The sequence below is a fragment of the Malus sylvestris genome, chromosome 15 (genome assembly GCF_916048215.2).
Source record: "Malus sylvestris chromosome 15, drMalSylv7.2, whole genome shotgun sequence".
In the NCBI taxonomy this organism is placed as follows: Eukaryota; Viridiplantae; Streptophyta; class Magnoliopsida; order Rosales; family Rosaceae; genus Malus; species Malus sylvestris.
Genome location: NC_062274.1, coordinates 50433688 through 50457146, shown reverse-complemented (window position 1 = coordinate 50457146; position 23459 = coordinate 50433688). Strand labels below are relative to the sequence as shown.

General features: G+C 37.0%; 3 protein-coding genes and 1 pseudogene across 4 annotated transcripts; 1 reads left to right on the top strand and 3 right to left on the bottom strand.

The window, feature by feature from the left end:
* Positions 1-235: 235 nt before the first annotated feature.
* On the bottom strand, positions 236-1778 carry LOC126602263 (NAD(P)H-quinone oxidoreductase subunit T, chloroplastic). The gene is made up of 2 exons (XM_050269093.1): positions 1364-1778; positions 236-721 (listed from the first exon to the last, which is right to left on the bottom strand). Exons 1-2 carry the CDS (start codon positions 1720-1722, stop codon positions 298-300), a joined length of 783 nt encoding a protein of 260 aa, XP_050125050.1. The 5' UTR covers positions 1723-1778; the 3' UTR covers positions 236-297.
* An 880-nt stretch (positions 1779-2658) lies between these two features.
* LOC126602269 (uncharacterized) lies at positions 2659-12110 on the bottom strand (annotated as a pseudogene).
* A 4861-nt stretch (positions 12111-16971) lies between these two features.
* On the top strand, positions 16972-21278 carry LOC126602248 (uncharacterized). Of its 2 annotated transcripts, none has more exons than XM_050269075.1 (5): positions 16972-17294; positions 17590-18165; positions 18667-19923; positions 20074-20144; positions 20704-21278. In XM_050269075.1, the coding sequence occupies exons 1-5, from the start codon at positions 17172-17174 to the stop codon at positions 21083-21085; spliced, it is 2409 nt and encodes an 802-aa protein (XP_050125032.1). In that variant the 5' UTR covers positions 16972-17171; the 3' UTR covers positions 21086-21278. The 2 variants fall into 2 exon arrangements, with proteins under 2 accessions (XP_050125032.1, XP_050125033.1); XM_050269076.1 differs by having other exon boundaries at positions 16979-17294; positions 17605-18165.
* On the bottom strand, positions 21220-22938 carry LOC126602252 (phloretin 4'-O-glucosyltransferase-like). The gene has a single exon (XM_050269082.1). The coding sequence runs from the start codon at positions 22822-22824 to the stop codon at positions 21436-21438; it is 1389 nt and encodes a 462-aa protein (XP_050125039.1). The 5' UTR covers positions 22825-22938; the 3' UTR covers positions 21220-21435.
* Between the last annotated feature and the right edge of the window lie 521 nt (positions 22939-23459).

The following is a 23459-nucleotide window of genomic DNA, read 5'->3' as shown; positions in this document are numbered from 1 at the left end:
TTATTAAGTTTTTGTTGTACGATACTACTACTCTAATTACATTAAGGAAAGGAAGAGAATTTGAACTCGAAACGCAATTGAAGATGAAGACCCTAACATTAAGGCAATTTTCCACTTGCGTGCTATGTTGAGTTAGGAAAACCGAGATGATCTCTGGTGCAACAATTATCTTCCAGCAAAGGTAGAGCTTGTAACGAAGAAAAGAAAACGAGGTGGGGAGCGAAGAAAGAAGCAGTTTAAATGTACATTGTAGTATATTTTTTCTGTGTTACTTGATTGTCAAGCTAGCTTGTAGTACTAGTAGTATGGCTCTTTGAAGAAGATGACATATGTGATGCAACAAATAGCAAAAACGATGATCAAAACATCGATGGTGAGGGCTGTCATCGCTTGATCGCCCAGCGCCATGTTCTTTCCACCAAGACGATCAACCATGTCCGGGACAGGTTTATACGTCTCTACTGCTTTCACGTAAGGATCCTCCAACTTCATTCGCATTATTTCCGCTTGGCGGCTTGCAGCCTCTTGAGCGAGGGTCCAGTTGTAAAACTTACGGCTCTCTTCGTTGCTCAACACATCATAAATTTCTCGTAGCCTCACAAACTTGTCGGACGCAGTCTTGAGGGGAAGAGAAGTGGTGTCCGGATGGTACTCTTTGGATAGTCTTCGATATGCGGCTTTGATTTCTTCTAAATCAGCTTCTGCAGATACCCCTAAGAACCTGAAAATATTTTTGGTGTCAATTGACAATGAATCAGAAGAGTATTAAGTAGTAAGAAACTCAAAAATTTACATTTGTTTGATATCCCACTATACTGCATTGCTATAGAGAGAAAGGGTAATATATCATTCATCGACTTGTTCGGAATTGCTTTTAAAATGATTGAACCCGCTTGAAAAAAAAAAAAAAACTTTTTGGGTTTAAAAACACTTAAAGCGCTTCTTGCCAAAAACATCAGTTATGTGCTTTTTACTAAGAATTGATTCCAAAAGCATTTTCATCAAAAATGGTTTCTATCGTTTTAAAAACATTGCCAAACGAGTTCATATGCACTAAAGAGTAGGAAATACTTTTCTAACACAACAAAGCCTTGACAAAATTTTCCATGTAGTAACTTTGAGAATTTTTATATACATGCGATATTTTACACTAATCTATATTAAACGGATAGACAAAGATTGCATCCGGAATGCCGAAGAATCTAATCGTCATGACAATCCACCATAATGTAACGGAAGTGGTAAAAGATAATCTATTTTACGTGTAAATTCCACGTCAATTAATAATTTACAATTATAGCACTAAAACATAAAGAAATTGAATTTAAAAATGAGTGGAAGGGAGAAAAGAAGAAAGACTGACTGGTAATGGGAATCAGAAATGGAGTCATTGAGCAAATCAGCAAACTTGTCTCCCAAGAGATTGCTCTGCCTCTGACTCTTCTGCTGCTCCGACTCCGGCTCTTGCTCCGCCTGCTCTTTCCTGCTGCTGCTTCCTCCAATCCAACCTTCATCGTCATTTTCCCAATGGATTCTTGTATCAACTCCTGGCGGGGCCCTCTCGCGGTCGCTCGGCCCCTGAGATGCGTGCACGTGTACACTCACATGGCTTCTTGTTCTTCTTGTTGTGGTTGATGTTCTTGCTCTTGTAGTTGTTGTTGCTGGTGGGCTTCTGAGGAACAAAGTGTGTGAAGCCTGAGGAGGAGCAGCTGTGAAAGCCATGGAAGACACACAGGAACAGTCGTGTGGTTTTGATTATTTTGTATTTGCCTGCGACTTTTATGTATTTTGTTGATGATTTTTTTATGTGGTCCAGTTTAAAAGCCAAGCCATTAACCAGGTTGATATTTTTCTTTCTTTTTTTGACAAATAACCAAGTTCTCATGATTTTTTATTTTATTTTAAACCACTTAATATGGTCTAATTTTATTTATTTTTATTTAAAAGTGAGAAATTTTAAGTTTGACTTTATTATAACGAATTCATAACCAAATTATTATGGATAACTTATTATGTGATGTAGCCTGAATCCTCCAATCTTTAGTTTAAATGCTCAAACTCTATCCATTGGGGTATGCAACTCCACATTGTAATTATATGATCTAAATCATTCAATTTTTTAAGGAAATTCATTTCCAAGATAGATTAGTTTTTGGGATAAGTTACAATTTGTTCTTTTAAGTTTGTGTTCAATTGCAATCTCATACATCATCTTTTAAACATTACAATAAAATTGTAAGTTTGTATATGAGATTGTAATGTTTTGAAAATAATGATGCGATTGCAATTAAACACAAACTTGATGGGCAAGCAGTCATTTACCCCAGTTTTTTTTTTTCAATAAAGAAGGAAAATAGTCTCATACATAATTAACCTGATTCAGTTGATTTTTTACAACGGCGATCCGTAAATGAGAACTCATGGAGATAAAGAGCAAGATACATATGCTTTGGTATTTGGTAATGAACATCCTTTACCTACCCAGCACCCAATTCTTTAATGGAGTAGTTCTCTGTCCTCCAAATTTCCCTTCCCTCCAGCCCCGTCTTATTTGAACGGCCACAATTAAGCCGCATCATCTTATGTTGACTTCACTGCAGAAAAAAAAATATAGGGAGGTGCGAGTAGATGGAAGGAGAGAGAATATTACTCCTTAACTAATCAAACTATGACTACATTTCAATTCAAATCTGAGTTAAGATTGACAACATGCTTTGTTATGAAATGTATAAACATTCTGAACATTCCGAAACACTATTCATCAAAAATTCCGAACCACATTGAGATCGGGAGCTGAACATTTCCACATGAAACATTTCACAAGGCCACCAACCAAGCGAAACACAATATTCCTCTATGAAATTGAATTTAACTAAACTTTGACATAGAGTTTTTACTCGAACCAACCTCTATAAACTATCGTTCGTTAAAGCCACTATAGACACCGCACCAAGGTCCATGGTGAGGAATGCTTCAACTGTGAAGGCACTGGTATAGAGCTCACAAATATGCCAACATTAACCCACACTCTTCACTCGACTTTGATGATTTTTCTTCTACGTAATGGCTCTTGAACGATGCTTCCTGGGGCACTGTGGGCCTTCCTCTTCTCGTGCTTCTTTCTCTGAGATTCATTTTGTTCACGAATTTGCTTACCTGCCTTGTATATTGGTTTTGGTAGGTGCCTGTGCCTACACAATCACCATTCAGAACAACAGATAGATGAGAAACAGAGGCTAAAAATGATTAAACCATTTTACATTTCAAATACAATTCATTATTTTAATAAGAAATAACGAATAACAGCAGGCATCATCCTTTTATACCTCACAATACGCTTGACTTCAGGAAGGTGCTTGTAGCGGTTTTTGACAGCCTCATGATACTCATGCTTTTTCTGTTCCCTTGGAAGAAGCTGGATGACGATAATTAAAAGTTTATATCTGTGAGTTTCATGCCTGTTTGGTGATGGTGATAGCGTGCATGGTAAGAACAAAATTCTGTGGTCAAACCAATTTATGCATTCTTTCTTTTCTAAGAGAAAAAAGGTTACCCAACAAAATAAAAAAAATGCTCACAAAAGCTCTGTCAGGTGTAATGTAATATACAAGGATATAATGAGTGCATATCAGATACAGGTAATGGAAGAATAACTCCCGAGTACCAAGGTAAAAACCGTGCTGTAATCCTAAGGCAACAAAAACATGAGGTAAAGAAGAGATTTCTTACAACTCCCAATTGTTCCGATGCTTTAGACTTCCAAAGCCTAAGATTAGTGTCATCACTCCCGGAAATAACATAACTACCATCGCAGCTGTACTTGACACAAAACACCCTACATAAAAAGAAGGACGAGGGAAACAAAAGAGTCAGAATATCTAAGTTGATCAACATAAAGTTATAGTGCTGTGATTGGCATATGAAAGCTAATAACATATGTTCAACAAATATGAGCATCCAAATAAGGGAAGGAATGCTTGAAAGCCAAACCTTTGCATTCTCTTTGTATGATATATCTCCCGTTTGTGACCAGCATTATACGGGAAAATCATCACCTGCAAAGGAATTTTTTTAAGAGGACTAAGGCTATATTCACACAAACAAAGATGAAATGGAGTTTAATCATATGCAAAAGGGAACTCACAGTTCTATCATAAGACCCAGTGACAAATTCTCGACCAGTTGGAGAATAATCAATATCCTCCTGAGAAACAAAAGAATGGAACTTTGGTACACAATACTAAACTTTACACACTGAATATTCCAATTGCAAAATTATCAACTTACACAGCAGAAACATGATCCATGTGAACACACGTAGCTTCACCAAACTTTCTACAATCAAAGCTATAACAGTTGGAATCCTCATTTGCCTATAATTGAGGAATTAGATTAGCACCTTCACAGAATAGAATAAGAAATGCTACACGAAGAAGAAGAAAGCCAACATATTTGAGCATTGGCGTCTCTAAAACCACTGGTAAGGGTAACAAAAGGTCGTACCCAGTGCACAAGGCTCCCGCTTTACGCAGGGTCTGGGAGAGGTGAATGTCGGCTAACCTTACCCCCATTTATGGAGAGGCTGCTCCCAAGTCTCGAACCCGAGACCTACCGCTCATGGGCGAAGGCACTTGCCATCGCACCAAGTGCGACCTCTTGGTAAGAGTAACAAACATAAGTAAAAAAAAAAATTTACTTACATTGATTACAAGATTTTTTACAAAGAGGAATTTGCTCCAAGGACCAAATCATTATTATCATATTACCAAGTTGCATTCGGTAGAGTTAAAGTTTTATTCCGGAACTCAACTCTCAGGCTTAAATGTGATGGTTAAACATCCTAAAACAATGAAAAGGATGCACAGAGATAGCCTGGAGCAAATCCCTTATACAAAGATTACAAATAAAAAATTCTTAATTTACATCCTTACAGCAGTGAAGTTGATTGGCTCCATTGGGTTCCAACAAATGGAATTGGTTCTCGTCTGTCAAAATAAAATGCAAGTTAGAAATACCATTAAGAGACAGCAACAAATATTGCTATTTTCTAAGCTCTCATAAGTTTAAAATCAAAACTGTAAATAAATTAAAGGGATGAACTAGACAGAGATGATTTGGTATCAATACCCTCATTATAAACTTTGATGTTGGTTTTCCCATGCGCAGGTCATATAGTGCTATGCTACGATTGCTGCAACAGAAATCATATATTACTTTCTATCCTAAAATACGATACTATATAATTTGTTAGAAACGAAGCAAACAATATGGAAAGATGAAATAAAATCATTGCAGTATGAACAAATAAAAAAAAAAAAAAAATTATGTTGTTGTAACAGACAATAATTACAGAATTTCTTTGACACGAATGCATTTGTTTTCCCAAGATAGTTTTTATTAGTTCCATTCTTATTAAATAAAACAAATGTAACAGAATACTAAATTAGAAAACAAGGTATCCAGAACCAAAAACCAGAATGAGCAAGCACATTGTATCTAATCTGTTTACTGTACAAGTTTTTATTACTAGTATTGTTATACATATCTTATCTATGAGCATCAAAACATACCTTGCAGATGTTGCCAAGATATCTGGCTCTCCAGGATTAAATCGAACAGATACAACTGTGTCTGTGCCCCATTGGTAACTCTGCTCTGGTGCAGACCTATGCATCAAAATAAATAAACAATAAAAAATATTTATCCACTTATGAGGGATATAAATTATAGTTTTCTTTACTTGATAGAAGAATAACTAGGCCAGATCAAAACCTGTTGTGGTTCCATATATCTACTCCAGCTCCACCCGTAGCAAACCGATCAGAATTCCACTGGTGATCAACAGACCTTCAAATGAGAATGTAAACCTAAATATTAGGAACTTTGACAATCATAGGACATATCAATCAATTTGTAAGATCAACTAATAAGTGTCGTCTCTAAAAATTCAATTAGAAACTTACCGAAACGCGTTCTTCCAAACATAAGTTTCCCGCGGTGTATAACTAGTTATGTAGGTATAATGTGGACAACTCATTTATTGGAAAGACACATGACAGTATTAGGAAGGCAATACCTCAGCAGATTTATCAGATGAGACATCTTCCTCCAGGAGATTAGAAACAGGTACACCCCAGAGCCTAACACTGAAAAGGGAAGATAGTGAGTCCATCATGGACAAATCTTCATTAATGGTACAAGAACTTAAGTTTGTAGAGGGGACAAGGGTATAAACCCAGAAGGTTATGACTTACGTGCTATCAGTTCCACAAGAAACAAGAACGCACCCATCTGTAGATGCTGTTAAACCTTGGACACCTTTGTGACCAGGAAACCGACAAACTGTCCGCCTTTTTTTGGTTCAATAATTATAGCAAATATAATAATTTCAATTGTTTATGAAGTACGAAAATAACGAAAGGATCTAATTTATATATATATATACAATGATTCAAAACCAGGGACACCTGGTCCAAGTCTCAATCACTTCATATAATACTCCACATGAGAAAACCATAAAGACTGATTACCTGGAAGCTAAATTCCAGAGCCGAATTTCTGCCAAAAAAAAAAAAATACACGTGAATACTAATATGAATCAAGAAACTAAAACATATTCAAACTCTGAAAGTTTAGTACCATGTTATATTTAGCAAATACCAAACTTAATATAAGGAATAAGGCAAGTAGATCCACAAATTTGAATATGGATAATAAAACACTCCTGATTGTGAATGATGCAACAAATATTGCAGTTAAATCAAGCCACAAGATTACAGTTTGGAGTAAATCAATTCAAGGTATACTTTAAAATACATTAACACCTAGAGAAGTCAACGGCCCATAGTTGCCAGATACAGAGTACGGTTCTAGTTCGCGGCTTGGGTACGGAATTTGCTAGTAACCCATAGTACCATTCGCCAGAGAGTAGACAGACACTACGAATTAAAAAAATGTAAATTGTTTTAATTATAAAAATACTTATAATTATACATTCTTGTTGTAAGCTATTATTTGTGTGCATTCTAATAAGGTGTTTAATGATTTTAATATGATCCACATGCATCAAAATAAAAACAAAAATAACAGTTAGGGATAAGCCTTACAAAATACATGTAAGAAAACAAATGGTTTAATATAATTGGGTACACACATCGAAATAAAAACAAACAGATCATTAGGATCCTTATGGATATGCGTTACAAAATAAATGTAACGTAAAAAACAAATATAGGTATAAATTTGTGTTTGTGCACGGTTATTGTTCATAAATCATCCAATTGCAAAAAATCCATAGTTAAACCTCAAGAAAAAAAAATATTCTAAGATAGTTTTCGGCAAAAGGAGAGAATAACCACATTTCCCTAGGCATGATATCAATTCAATCTCATCCAATGAGAACAAAGAATATGATTGTATTGAAGTGCCACAATCAAATGAAATATATACGAGTGAACCTAATTATCCAAAAGGACTTTGTCACCTAATCATCCAAAAGGACTCTGTCGCAAGCTTCATGGCCCAAAATTTTCAAAACAGGGTGAAACCACTAATAGTAAGTGATGTTACTTTAGATAATTCGGGAGGGACAAAGTAGTGGAAGTGCAATCATTACAAGAAGCCATACAAATATTCTACTCCTCGCACTAGTTATCATCTAATAGGTATAGTATTATGTTATAAAAATTATTAGTAATTTTTTTATTAATTGTTTATAATATAATAATAATATACAAATTTAATAAAAAAACAAAATTAATAAAAAAATATGTCTTATAATATAATATTAGTACCTAGTAAATGATAACTGATACAAGTATTCGGATATTTGTATGACTTCTTGCAATGATTGCATCTTCACTGCTTTGTCACCCAACAACAACAACAACAACAACAACAACAAAGCCTTTTCCCACTAAGTGGGGTCGGCTATATGAATCCTAGAACGCCATGCGCTCGGTTTTGTGTCATGTCCTCCGTTAGATCCAAGTACTCAAGTCTTTTCTTAGGGTCTCTTCCAAAGTTTTCCTAGGTCTTCCTCTACCCCTTCGGCCCTGAACCTCTGTCCCGTAGTCACATTTTCGAACCGGAGCGTCAGTAGGCCTTCTTTGCACATGTCCAAACCACCGGAACCGATTTTCTCTCATATTTCCTTCAATTTTGGCTACTCCTACTTTACCTCGGATATCCTCATTCCCAATCTTATCCTTTCTCGTGTGCCCATACATCCCACGAAGCATCCTCATCTCCGCTACACCCATTTTGTGTACGTGTTCATGCTTCACCGCCCAACATTCTGTGTCATACAACATCGCTGGCCTTATTGCCGTCCTATAAAATTTTCTCTTGAGCTTCAGTGGCCTACGACGGTCACACAACACGCCGATGCACTCTTACACTTCATCCATCCAGCTTGTATTCTATGGTTGAGATCTCCATCTAATTCTTCGTTCTCTTGCAAGATAGATCCTAGGTAGCGAAAACGGTCACTTTTTGTGATCTTCGCTGGATTGCTCCGGTCATTAGTGTGGATAAGTATATAAATGGATAGAGATAGGAAAGCAAACACAAGATGTACGTGATTCACCCAGATTGGCTACGTCCACAGAATAGAGGAGTTCTCATTAATTGTGAAGGGTTTACACAAGTACATAGGTTCAAGCTCTCCTTTAGTGAGTACAAGTGAATGATTTAGTACAAATGATATTAGGAAATATTGTGGGAGAATGATCTCGTAACCACGAAACTTCTAAGTACCGGAGTGTGGTATCGTCTTGACTTGCCTTATCTGTCTCATAGGTAGATGTGGCATCTTCTCTGGAAGTACTCTTCCTCCATCCAGGGGTGGTATCTGTAACTGATGGAGATGCACAAGGTAATGTATCAATTTCACTTAAAGCTTACTTGTAGTTTCAGGCTTGGTCAAGCGCGATACAAACCATGTAGTAGGAGTCCCCCAAGTCGCCGAGCTAGGGGGTCTGCTCGAAGAGGTGACAGACAAGGTAAGCAATCAGAGCTCCGGCTGATTGTTCACATTCTCCCAATCTTGCAGGCAGCATGAAGGATAAAGAGAAGAAAAATGAGAAGAGATAATATGGGATACTTTTGCTTTTGAAGAAGTAACTTTCCACAGGCTTATTCTTGAACTGGGCTGGAGGGTTTTCTGGTTTCCTCCAGAGTATAAGGCCGACTGAAGAATTTGAGGGTCAAAACAAGTCCATCAAATCACTACTTTGTCACCCGACTTCTCTAAAATAACTTTACTTACCAGTAGCAATCTCACCCTTGTTCTAACATTTTCAAGCAACAAAGCTTACGACAGAATCCTTCTGAATGATTGAGGTTGACTCGTGAATATTTCATTTGATTATTGCACTTAAATACAATCATCTTCCTCATTCTCATTGGATGAAATGGAGTTGATATTATGTTGGGGTAGTTGTGATATTTCTTTTCTACTTTTGCTTAAACTATGTTAAAATAATTTTTTTTGTGAGGTTTTGCTATGGATTTTTTGTACTTTAATGATTTCTAAAAAACTGTGCACAAAATTATACTTATATTTGTTTCTTAGGTTATATGTATTTTGTAACGCATATCCCTAATGATCCTAGTTATCTGTTTGTTTTTATTTCGATGCATGTACTCAACCATATTAAACCATCTATTTTCTTACATATCCGGGGTAAAGCAGGAGTAGCCAAAATTGAAGGAAATATGAGAGAAAATCGGTTACAGTGGTTTGGACATGTGAAACGAAGGCCTAGTGACACTTTGGTTAGAAGATGAGATTACGGGATAGAGGTTCAGGGCCGAAAGGATAGAGGAAGACTTTGGAAGAGACTCTAAGAAAAGACTTAGAGTACTTGGATCTAACGGAAGATGTGACACAGAACCGAGCGCAATGGCGTTCTAGAATTCATATAGCTGACCCTACTTAGTGGGAAAATGCTTTGTTGTTGTTGTTTGCATGTCCCTAACCATTTTTTTTTTTTTTTGTTTTATTTAGATACATGTTAAACATATTAAAACCACCAAACACATTCTTAGAATGCACACAAATAAGCAACTGTATAAAACTCAATAATTGCTTAAAATAAGTAATAACTACAAAATTTAATTGTAAAAGAAAAATAATCAAACCAATTATGAATTTAGAACGAATCAAACTGAATATTGTACTATCTATGTCTACTCTCTAGCAAACAGTACTATCAGCTACTAGCAAATTCCGTACCCAAACCGGGCCGCATACTCGAATAGTACTTCGTCTCTGTTAACTGTAGGAGAGAGAGTTGCCCGCTAGCGGAGTGGCATATGGGGTTGGGCATGGGTGGCAAGGGAGAGAGAGATCGAAGAACATAATCTTGAAATGAAATCCTTGGGGTGAGATGGGATTCTTTTTGGTTTTTGTTATATGTACTTCATGCTCTCAAATCAACAAAATCCACATCTTAATTGTATACTACCAAATCTTTGAATTTTTTTTTATTACACCTAGATAACAAGCACTCTAAAAATGTCTATCCAAATCTCAATTTACTACACTAAGAATTACATGCATTCTAAAAAAGTCATTTAAAATCCTAGTTGATTACACCAATATTTTAAAGTCTTTTAAAATGCTAATTTGACTACACCTCCATTCTAAAAAAAGTCTTTTCAAATCCTAATTGACCGCACCAAGATTTTAAAGTCTTTCAAAATCTTGGTGTAGTCAATTAGGATTTTAAATGATTTTGTTAGAATGCATGTAAATCTTAGGGGGTGTACTCAAATTAAGATTTGATAGGATTTTAAAAGATTTTAAACTCACAGAGTAGTCAACCAAGATTTTAAAATACTTTTAAAGAGTTCATCCAAATGCAAAAGTAGTCAATTAAGATTTTAAACACTTCTAACAATTCATACAAATCTATAGGTGTTAAAAAAGTCACAGATTTTCAAGGATTTCATTGAATGAAATATTTTGTAGGATTTGAGAGCATAAGATAAGCATAAAAAAGGCTATAAGAATCCCAACTCCACTCATAGGATTTCATTTCAAGCTACTTTCTCTCTCCATGCCAACTTTACCCAACCCATTCCCTCTTATCTCTCTTATCCCTCTTCTTCTATTGTATCTTCAATCTTCACCAGCCCCACTTTTCGTACCCTAGACCTGGCCTTTTATTGCAATCACTTAACCACAATAGCCTTGGAAAGGTGATTAATTTTTCTTTATCAGCGAATGTTTTTCTTTTTTTGGTTAAAAGAAGATTGTTATTTCAATAAAAACTATAAAAGAAAGTGATTTGAAGGAAGTGGGGGTGGTATTGCGTTTATGTAAATAAAAAATTATCTGAATAAAAAGAAAATTGGTTTGAAGTCTTTCAGAATCTATCAAAATCTCTAAAGAGATGTCCACATAAATAGCTAGGAATAAATACGAAAAGGAAATCCAAAATTTGAGAGGAACAAAGTACCTCCATCCATTGAACCAGAAAATATTCCTGTCAAGTGGTTTGGATTCTTTGCCATGCAGGAAATGGAATCGATATGTCCCTCCATTGCTCCAACAAACGGCCTCGCAAAAATCTAAATTACCCACAAAAAATACAAACAAAATTCAAACAAACGTAGATGCACAATTATCCAATGCAGTCCGAAATCCAAAATTTCAAAACGCAATTGAAATCAATCCCAAATCATACCTTGTCTAATTTTGCGGCGTTTTGTGCCCGGACATACTCGACAGCTTTCTCTTGGGTTCGGATGCTGGGGTCAAAATTACGGAATACCCTCTGCGGAGATCGAACCAGAAACCCTACCATCAGAATTTAGAGAGAGAAATAGGGACGAAAGGCTCCGAGGAGAGAGAGGAGAAAAACTCACCTGGAGGTCTTGGCTTCGTTCTTTGGTGAATTCACCTGCTGATCGAGATATTACTTTCACCTTCATCGTAATACAGACCTGCTCTGAATTTTACAGAATCATAAACCCTAATTTTGTATAAATTGGGGATGGAGATAAACCAGAGTGAGAATTTGAAGCTAAAACCCTAGGCAAGACTGAAGAGAGCCGCCAAATTGCCTAAACCCTGGTTTTGCTTTTGCCGCTATGATTTTGCAGTCTCCTGCCCACGTCAAGTCACAAGTTTACGCTTTAAACCTAAATATATTTTTTTCAAGTATAATAATTGTTTTTGTGAAAGAAAAATTATGATAATCTTCTGCCTCTAAATATAAAATCATCCAATGAAAGTAGCTTCGTGAGAGATGTAACTCAGTTAAAAATATTTAAAAAATTATAAAAATTTCTCGGAAAACTTTTTTTATCATAAATTTTTAAACAATTTTCTTTATCATTATTAAGGACATTTTTTATTATTATTAAGGATAGGTTTTTTAATTCAAAACCTTCACAAAGTGTGGTTTTTTTGTTTTTTTTGTTTTTTTGTCCTTGTAATGCACACAAATGTCTTTAAAAAACAAAAAGTTGTCTAGGCTTATGTAAAATACTTTTTATTAGTTCTCCCTAAAAGCATTCATCTCTTTATTAGAGGTTATGAATACAAATTACTGTATAAAAAATGAGAGAAGATGTTGAAAATATTGGTGATGTGGATGTTATTTCAACTATAAGAAATCACATAAAATTTATATTAGTACATGATAATTTGTATTGCCACAGTTTATTAAATAACATAAACAAAGTAAGATAAAATTCTTATATTTTGTAAGTATAAAAGGCTCTTTGTTCACTTATTAGAATAAGATTTTAGGATGATGCGTGTAAGTTCATTGTCCTATTTCTATAATTTGAATTTATTTCCACAAAATGTCAAAAATAAAGTGAGATATACACAAAGGAAAATAGATGCGAAAAAATCATTAGTGTTGTAATAATTATCTTATTACTATTTTTTCATATAAATATCTATTTACACCAAAGGGTGGAGAAATAAATTGAGGGCTCGTTTGTAAGGGCTTTTAAAATGATTGAAAATGTTTTTGATGAAAATATTTTTTGAACCAATCTTTAATAAAAATACAAGTGAATCATGATAAAATAATTGAAGTGTTTGTTGCAAGAAGCACTTTAAGTGCTTTTGGAATTGGAACCTAATAATATTTTCTCTAAAAACGGCTTTTAGTCATTTTAAAAGAACTTCTAAACGAGCCGTGATCCGAACTCATCATTCACCAGATTCAAACACAAGGCATTTCAGCTACGACTACCACTAGATCACAATACTAAGCGACAACTTTTTTGTATTTTTAGAGCAGCTCCAGTGTAGGAAAGGCCCCCCCAGGGCAACTGGCTATTGAATCCCCTCAAATAAATAGTAACTGCCTTTAATGAAAAGTAATTGTCTTTTGCATCTCCACCCCTAAACTGAATAGTCATGGTGACACACCTCGACCGAGATCAAGGTATGTTGGTCGTCACGTGAGGGTGACGTCATGTGCATAATGCGGAAGCATTAAGGATAAGAAATATACAAATAATTAAAAACCGAAACTATTAGAGTGCACTAGCACAATAAGTGTTAGGAGTAAGATACAAAAGTAAGTACTCCTAATCAGAGCATAGAAAGTCTATGTGCAGTCCAGTAGGACAAGTACTAGATATACCATAAGATGTCCTACAATTATTTTGATATGTCAGAACCGCCGAAATTCTCAAGGCCACCAACAACAAGCTTACCTAAAACCTGGAGGGGCACAAAACAAAAAACATGAGTGGGGAAACCAATTCATTTATCAACATTTCTAACCCTTCGTTGTAAAACACATATAATTTTCCCCAGAATCAAAATATAAGCATATACATAAATATATATGTAAATATCTCAATTCAATTCATGCTTCACATAATCATATTCATATGTATGCCATGCCAAAATATAACAGAGTAAGTAATTCAGGTGAGAATAATTTCATAGAAATGTAATATATTAGCCGGAACCCATGTGGTAGTCTGTACGGCATGTCAAGATATAACAGAGTAAGTAATTTAGGTGAGAATAATTTCATAAAAATGTAATATATTAGTCGGAACCCCTATGGTATTTTGTACGGTTGAATTCATAGCTCAAAGGTCGATCTTGCCGGAGTCACTATAATAACCTATACGGCACTATACTGCATAAGAGTCAGAACCAAATGAAAAGGTTTGTACGACAATACTGGGTGTAATATAATTATGCTTAATACTACTCTTACATAATAGCTGGGCGATAAAGCACCGATCACCTACAAGTCGGAACCATAGTAAAGGTCTGTACGACAAGACTGTGCACCTAAATTGGATCCAATATGAGCATATGGTGCGGGATGTGACATTTTAAACAGGCATGTGTCATATCTCTGGCTAAATCACTATCACCCTAGGTACAGTTTTATGAGCTTAACGTTATTCAGTCACATATCACATCATCGATAATTCATATAATCAAACATAACTCACCTGAGCTTACCTGAGCATCCACAGCACCACAATTATATATATAATGCCTCATATATCAATTCATATACGAATTATAAATTTATATGCATGGCATTCAAGGCATACTCTTATTTAAACATATTTTATGGGAAAATATCAAGTATATTAATATATACTAAAAACCAAAAGCCCATTCACTGATATGTCGAAGGGTCGTAGTCCCCAAGTCGCCTTTGAACACGCTCGTCCTCGGGATAAGTCTCACCTATATACGAATTAACTATAAAAACGTTATTTAAAGCACATAGGCAAAACTAGCTAATAACTTCTCATACAATGCTCAAATTGGGGTGTTTGAATATACCAATGTGATCTACACAACTCCACGAACATCCCCATATTTTTAGAATAATTTTTTGACCACTCACGCAGGGGCAGGTGCCTGGCACACTAACGGCAATAGTGACGCCGTTAGGAATATTCCGTTAAATAGTAACAGAAACCGTTAAAGTTAACTGACGTCATGGAATATTCCGTCATCCCTAACCTCAAACCTCCAGTGACCGTCACCGGCGCCAGAAATTGGGCAAAACTTGCAACCTTGATATCTCACTCGATATTCAACCAAATTTCACGAATTTTATGTCAAAATGAAGCTTAGAACAATTATAACAAACCCATACCAGTTTTAGGACCTAAATCCCACGAGATTCGCCGGAAAACTCCTCGATATTCCGACCAAAACCTACAACTCGCCGTTCTCGCTCTTCCGACATCCAATTTCTTCCAACGAACCAATCCTAGCCTCGTGATGACCTCCTTAAGCTACCTATAAGCTCCAAATTCCCCAAAACATAACATTTTACGTTTGCATGAATAGTGCCATAATCGGAGATCAAGGAAACTACGGTTTTCGAATGAGTCCTTACCTAGAAATGGTACCATTCAACTCGTATGAACCTCAAGAACACAATGGTGTCCTTTAAACCTTTGATCTACAAGTTTTCTTCTGAATTTGATGTTGTCCGTACATGAGGGAAGGAGAAAGAGAGTGAGTCTGAGAGAGGAAAGAGCACGGGAGAGAAGAGAGAGGAAGGGTGTGTGTGTGTGAGTGGTCCACATGGTTCACCAACCAAAACCACATAAACTTAGTCCAATTTTTGTCCAAAGATTAAGGAGAAATGCAAGTTTGAACCACCCCTATCATGCATAATACACACCACAACACTCACGTTCAAGGGTATCATAGTCAATTCACATTGTCAGAATTAAATATTCGGGACGGGTTGTGACACATGACAATATGCAATAAAATATTAGTATTTTTTTTTATAAAATAATAAAAATTAATTTTATTTCAAATTTCGGATATGATTTTTAATCGATCTCGTTGTACCACGTTTCATTAAATAAGAAATTACAACCCAAAGTATTTGAGAAAATATAAAATTGTGGTGTAATGTGGAAGATAATGATAAGATATTTATAGAAAAATTAAATCTTTTTTTTTTAAAATTTTTTTTTTGGATTTTTTATTAATTGTTTACTTTTTAAATTTTTTTTTTTACATTTTTATTGCTTTTTTACATTTTTATTAATTTATTAATTTATTACCTTTTTATTAATTTTATAATGTGGTTGACGTTAGGATGACGTCAGCCTTGCATCAACTAGGCCTAAGGCACACGGGTCTACGATTCGAGCTCGCCCTCTCACTCGGGCCCCCCTCAACCCAATCGACTGCATGGGCTGGAGCAAGGAGCTAGGGCAATTGGATAGAAAAAGCAGTCGGTCCATCGGGCTACTACAAACGCTGGACTTGCTCTTAGTTATTGATAATTTTAGAGACCTCTATTTTCTTCCTTAGACTAACTCTAACCCTTGGGTTAGAACCTAAAATTTAAGTTCTAAATCTCTCACTAACTCGCTCCAACCTTAGACCAAAAATCAGTTTTGGGTAAGCGAAGAAACCGGCCAAAGTGAATGGTCTGGGGCACAACCTGCGCGTGAACTCGCGAGAAAATAGGAAGCAAATGAAAAGCTATGCTCCGAACGCAATGGAACGAGCCAAAAGCAAGGCAAAGGGGACAAGACCCGATTTCTCTGCCCTCCCACTTCCCATACACTCTCATCCCTTCCTATTTTGTGCGGTCACGGTTAAGCCACGTCAACATTTTATATTGATTTTTTTATAGAGATAATAAGACAAAAATCAATAGTAATATAAAATGTTGACGTGGCTTAACCGTGACCACACAAATAGGAGGGGATGAGAGTGTATGGGAAGTGAGAGGGCAGAGAAGCCAGATCCAAAGGGACATTGCTGTGCAGAAGTGGGCCCAACTTGTTGAGATTATAGGCCACCCATGTGCAATCCCAATGACTCTATTTTGATTGAACGATGTTAAGAAGAAAACTTTAATTAGAAAGGTTGGAGAAGAAAAATTATTTCTGGTTAAAACTTAAATTTTTTGTATTTAAAATTTTTATATTTTAATTCAAAGGTTGGAGATTTTCTTACAAGTATTTTTTATTTATTTTTAATTGTTTGATTGAAGAAAATAAAAGTAAATCAAATGGCTGAAATTAATAGGGTGCGGGAAAAAATATAAGAGCTTTTTGAACTATCGAATTCTTAGGTTTTCATATTTAGTCTTCCGAAAGTGGTGTCGGTTTGGCGCCCATTTGTAAGCGAAAGCCGATAATTTCTGAGATTCCGTGCGTTTCTGCAGAACGTAGAGATGGGTTCGAAGAGCAAGAGGCACAGAAAGCGCCGCAGCCCTGCAATGGAAGAAGCCCCAACTCCCAATCACACTCCCCCTCTCAACTTCCAAACCCTAATCTCTGCAATTCAATCCCCTGAGGTACTCCATCTCCATCTTACATTGCATTGTTGTTTCATATTCTCTTTTAGGTCGTATGGCTCACCTGTCACTTCTGCATTTATGGTTTTGTTTGGATAGAGACTGCCCAGGGTCATAATTTTGTAGAATCAGAGGCGAATTGTAAGAGGATTGAGAAGGAAATTGGGAAATTCATTTCCGCCGAAACGAGTGTAGCCTCAGTGTTGCTTTGTTGTAGAACATTGATGGATGTTTGTGTCATTTGTGGACATAGGAACTTATATTTACGTAGATAAACGCGTTGATTGATTCTTAGTGTGTTCAATTTCAGGGTCTGAAGATGCCTCTTTTGAAAAGATTGTGCTTTCTACTTGCTCCGCTGTTGCGAAATGAAACAATGCACTTTTCTAACTTTGAAGGTGCTCTCAATAATGGCGGGGTTGAAGTGAAACTTGGAGATACACAAAGTCTCATTTATGTTTTGTACAAAGAGCTAGATAGGAGGTTTAAACTGTTCTTTTCTGCTTTATGTGATGTATCTGCAACAAGGGGACCGAGGCACGTTGATTCCCACACAGATATGTCAGCCGCTCCTGATGAACTACCGCTGCTTCTGAGATGTTGCATCCTAGTCTTGACCTTGGCTGACCCTACTATCCTAGTGGAGAAAACCCAATTTCTTCTCTCTGTACTACGGAAATTGATTTCTTTGGTTACAAGCGGAGGAGATGAGAAAAACAACTCTGTCACCTTTCAGAAGTTTGTTTCTTCCAGATGCACGTTCACTGATGCTGTTGGTTCTTCTACTACTGTTTCCGAAGATTTTGTTTCTTCCTTATGTTTGATAGAGGTTTCTGATCCATGGTGTCCAGCACTATCTGCCGTGCTCGAGGTAAACATTCAATAACTTTTAACCTTTAGAGCTATTGGAATGTCAGCTATGCTTTCAACCCATACAGTGATATGATATGGTGGTGTTTGCATTTCTTCTCATACTGGTCTTGAAAGTATACATAGTAACACATTATAACTTGTTTGTTGGATATGAATTTCTCTGTTTCGTCTTCCTTCTATTTTGTTTTACTTAATATGATATTGATTGCTATTAGATAGTAAGTACAATATAAATTTACCAAATTACCAATATTATATATTTACAAGATTAGGATATGAATAAACATATTGAATACTTTGGGGACAATCTTGCAATTGTTGGCTGTATATATATATATATATATATATATTTTTTTTTTTTGGCAGTTCAAGAAGAATTCCATTTCAAATATCCTTTGTGTCATTCTTCCATGTGAAGTTCTCACGCCATTCTAAAATAAGTACTTTTGTAAGAGTTATTGCATCTATACACAACTGATGGTAGCATAATTGTATTTAGATATTTGCAGATGAACTTGTAATGTGTAGATTGCTGAGAGAGTACCTTATTCTTGTTGATTCTTCTTCTTGCACAACTGAAATGCTATTTCGGTGCCACGCTGTCAAAGGTGATATTGGAAGTGTTCTGGAGGTGATTTCTGCCCATTTTATCTTGTCAGTTTATGGAAAGCGAGCATATAGGAACTTCCTCAAAAGATTATTCTGTGATTTCGGGAAGCATTGTAGAGTTCCCGAACTGAGCCTGAAAGCTACAGTGATATTGCTTCTCAACCCCATCATGCTGTCAGCACCCAAAATGTTGCAGACACATTTGTTTTTATTGGTTTCTGAATCTATTGATGTAGACATGTCTTTGAATGCTAGACCAGATCTTAGACTTATGGACTGCTACCTAACAGCATTTGAAAGGTCTGTCCTTTTATATACCAGCCACATGTCTAGTTCACTTATGGATTTCCATCGTTTGGGTGTTAAATGTTCTTCTTCTTCTTCTACCGGTTCATGTATGCTAGGGAGAAGTTGTCAACCTTCATTTGAATCGTATATTCAACAAGTTACGAGAGATAAAATGTGTGATCTAGTTACCCATTCTGATTTGTTATGGGACTCGTATTTGTGCGATATGTTCTGTGGAACAAAATCTGACCTGATGGATTCTGCTGTTGCATACATAAATGAGAGCCAACATGTTTTTGATGAATCATGTAAAGATGATATAGTGTCCGTCTTGCGAAGCATAATACATGGAAGTTTTTCTTGTGGTGTTGGTGATAGTGTGCTGTATAGAAAAGGGGATACGAGTCCCCAAGATATTTATCTTCTTGCTTCCATTTTGAAGTTAATGAGTACTTCGTTGTTGAAAGCTATTTGGTGTCTAAGGCATGGTGGGCATTTGGGCTCTCCAAAAACCTTAAAAGACGCTTCTTCAAAGGAATATGATTTCATAGTGGGTGTCATTGGCTGTTTTCACCAGTTCAATGTGTCTCTACCTAATCAAAAGTTCTTATTAGACATGATGAACACCCACCCGTCGATGCATAAGGCTTCCAAGTGGATGCTTCTGCACTTTTCAGGCTTGCTGTCCTTGGGTTTTGGTAGTGGGATTGATTTCTTAGTTAAGGGCTGCATATCTACAATCATGTCACTATTAAATCTATATGTTTACGAAGATGGTGATATAGTTGCACTCAGCTCACTTCTACTCTCTGGCTCACGAACTTCTTCATCTGGATTGCCTTCAGACAAGATTACAGGGGTGAGCTTTGTTTTTCTTTTATGACCTTTTCGAGTTTAATTGATGTGTGTTTGTTTCATTCTCGATACTGGTAAGACAAAAAATGATAAATGTTTTAATTCTTTGAACTTATTATGTACATTTAAAAATGACATATGTTACACTATGCAGGGCTTGGCGAAAAAGAAATCTACCAGAAGAGTTGCATCGAAATTTCAGAAAATTCAAACACTTCACTTGAGGTACAAAATAATATTGTGCACCATATAGCATAGTTCTGTATTAAGTTTTTTAACACCAGCGACAAAATATTTCTGCCATACAAATATTTTCTCGCCAAATCAAACAGAAATTTGGGGGGGGGTCGCATCTAGTTGACTGTAAATATGCTCGACTCTTCTCAATTTAAACCAGAAAAACATAACGAGATCATATGTAGCCGTCATTAGATTTCAGTAGCGGCTAGCTGAGCAGGTTTTTATATTTTTTTTTAGATTTTAGCTATGATATTCTCTGGCCATTGATTTCTGACATTTAGTGAACCATAATATTGGTAGTCCTTGGAGGCAAGGAATTTCATGCTATAGATCTGCAGTAATCCAGTAAAAGAAAAATGCTGCATCTGATCATAAAACATTCTGCTTTCGATAAAGAAAAGGAGGATTCGATAGTTTTAGCTTTATATATTGACAGACTTCTTGCAATCACTTGAATAAATTCAATTCAATTCAATCAAGTACTTTTGTCTGATGTTGGTTATCTCTTTCTCTTCAATTAAATCAATCTTCCCTCATTTTACAGCAAAGTTTCTCTCACAAACTCCCATCGGAGATCACAGAGCGAGGTAGCAGAAACTACGGAAAATGCATGCATCATGAGGTGCACAACGGAATCTAGTGATGGCATTGAAGAGAAAACAGAGGAAACCTGCAACGGGAAGGTTTTTCTCAATCTCTTACTAGGAAGATCCCAGGAATCCGAGATAGAGGAGTTAGCAGACTTCATTGCGTGCGAACCTGGGAGGGATTATTCTAGTTGGTTGAAGGATCTACAAAAGTATCGAGGGATGATGTATAAAAAAAAGAGAGCAGCAAGGTGGGAGAAGAGGAAATATGCTTGGAAATGTATGTTAAGAAAGAAATCAGCAAATGTGGTAAGAGCTGCTTCTACGTACTTGGTTTAAAAAAGTTGCTAGCTAGGCGCTAGGTGGATTAGCGAATTTAGTATTCTCAATATGTATATAGAGTTTTTGTGATATGACGATTCCCGCTAGTGTAAGTTTTGTGCAGTGTATAAAGGGTCGATGACATTTGTAGATTGCGTAAATGTAGAATACTTCATACATGTAATATATCTGACCCATTTCATCCTAAGAAGTTTTTAAGGAAATTAGAGATTACACGCTCGGATGAAGATATTAAGCAAAAACAAAAGAAAAGAGTAGAGTAGAAAGAAAGTTGGATAGGTGCAAGCGTGTGTGCACGCTGCCTCAACCGCCTCTGGCGCGCCCGCCCATAGGATAGGAGTTTTATTTCATCCCAACCCTGCAATGAAGTGCCTGAGATTGTAGTTATCTGCATTGAGAGCCTCATTAGCCAACCCTTTCCATTTTTGACAATTCCGTTTGATCTCTTCACCTCTCATCACAATCTCCAGGCACCTCTTGATCTCTCCACCTTCGGTCACTCCCTCGTGATTCGATTTGGCTCTCAGTCCAGTCCCCCACACCTCCTCCACCAGTTTCGCATTTGTGTTCTGGTCTGAAAATTGTGGGCAACCCACCATTGGAACCCCAGCTACCAAGCTCTCCAACGTCGAATTCCACCCACAATGCGTCACAAAACACCCGACTGACTTGTGCCCCAACACCTCCACCTGCGAACACCACGGCACCACTAACCCCTGCTCCTTACTCTTTAATCTCTCCTCTATCATCATCGTCATGCTCCGATCATCTCCATTCTCCGAAGTGCGAATAACCCATAAAAACTGGAGTCCGCTGTCGACCAGTCCATTCATCATCTCTTCAATTTGATCCCTCTTCAACACCACCATGCTCCCAAATGACACATAAACAACAGAGCAATCTGGTTTGGCATCCAGCCATTGTAGGTAATCGTCGTCCCCAGACTTGTCAAACAAGTCACAGCGAAAACCGGCATCACTGGAACTCGAAACCAATGGGCCAACCGCAACCGGAACCACATTCGCATTCTTCATTTGTGATCGGATCGCTTCCAATGCCGTCTCTTCCAAGGCATCGAAAGTATTGAGCAGCACGAAATTGGGGTACGGTTTGACATTGACCTGTTCGAGGGCCTGGATGTGTGCCTGAAAGGTAGGGACGATCGAAGCATGTGGACTGCTTGGGAGGAGGTAGGAAGGCAGTTCTTGGGGGGCAAAGGGGGGCAACCCATCAATTGTTATGGAGCTTGGAAATGAATGGCGCTTGTGAAAGTAAGTCAAGTAATGGTGGCAAAGTGCAAAGGAAGTGGTGGACTGTATACAGAAGAAAGCGGAGGGTATGCCGAGATCAGCTGCCACTTGAGCGGCCCAAGGGAGGAGGACGGCGTAGATGAGGAAAGTAACAGGCTCGCCGTCGCCGCCGTCGGAGGAGGCAGACAATTTTTGAATCAGGGCGGTTAGGGTGCGTGATCCCACGCGCTTAATCTTGGACATGATGAGGTCCTGGTCGTGGGTCGGTTCGACGCCGTCATCGAACCCGTCGGAGAAAGTAGCGAATGATAAGCCTTGGAGGGAAGGGAAGGATTTGATTTGGGTGAGGCCGCGGTCGGTGGTGGCGTAAGTGACACGTGTCCCTCCACGGGTTTGTATAAGAAGCTTGGCGAGCTGGAGAGTGGGGTTGACGTGGCCTTGGGAAGGGAATGATATGAGGAGGAAGTGATGCTTAGTATTGTTCATGGCTTACGGTCTGATCTCTTGTTTGGTTGGTTGGCTTAATCTGGGATTGATGGAATGGAATGGATTGGTAATCTTGTTCTAAGTAATGGAGGTAGTGATAATGCTCAAGTCTTGGGTTAGCCACCATTTTGGACTCTAAACTGAAATTCGGTGAATTACATACTGTCAAATTATCAAGGAGACAGTCAAAGATCAACTTTCAGTAAACTAATATTGTTTTGATAATTAATCTTGTTCTAAGTAATGGAGTAGTGATAATGCTCCAAGTCTAAGGTTAGCCACCATGTTGGACTTTTAGCTCAAATTAGGTGAATCACACCCTGTCAAATTATCAGATAGACGAGTCAAAGTCTACTTCCAACAATATTAATATTGTTCTTAACTTGTTAATTACCACTTGCATATGCCGTCAGGGACAAAACCAGAAATTTAATTAAGAGGGGGCACCTTAAAAATTTTGAGCTCATTTTTTGGACAAATAAAGCTATTTCTTTTACAAATGCTGAAAAAATTAATTACAAAATGCCTAATTTTATTACTCTATTGTCTAAGTTTGTCTTTAATTGTTGATAATCTAATGCTCATTTGTATTAATTAACTAAATACATGCAACTCAACAAGGTTTAAACATTAGT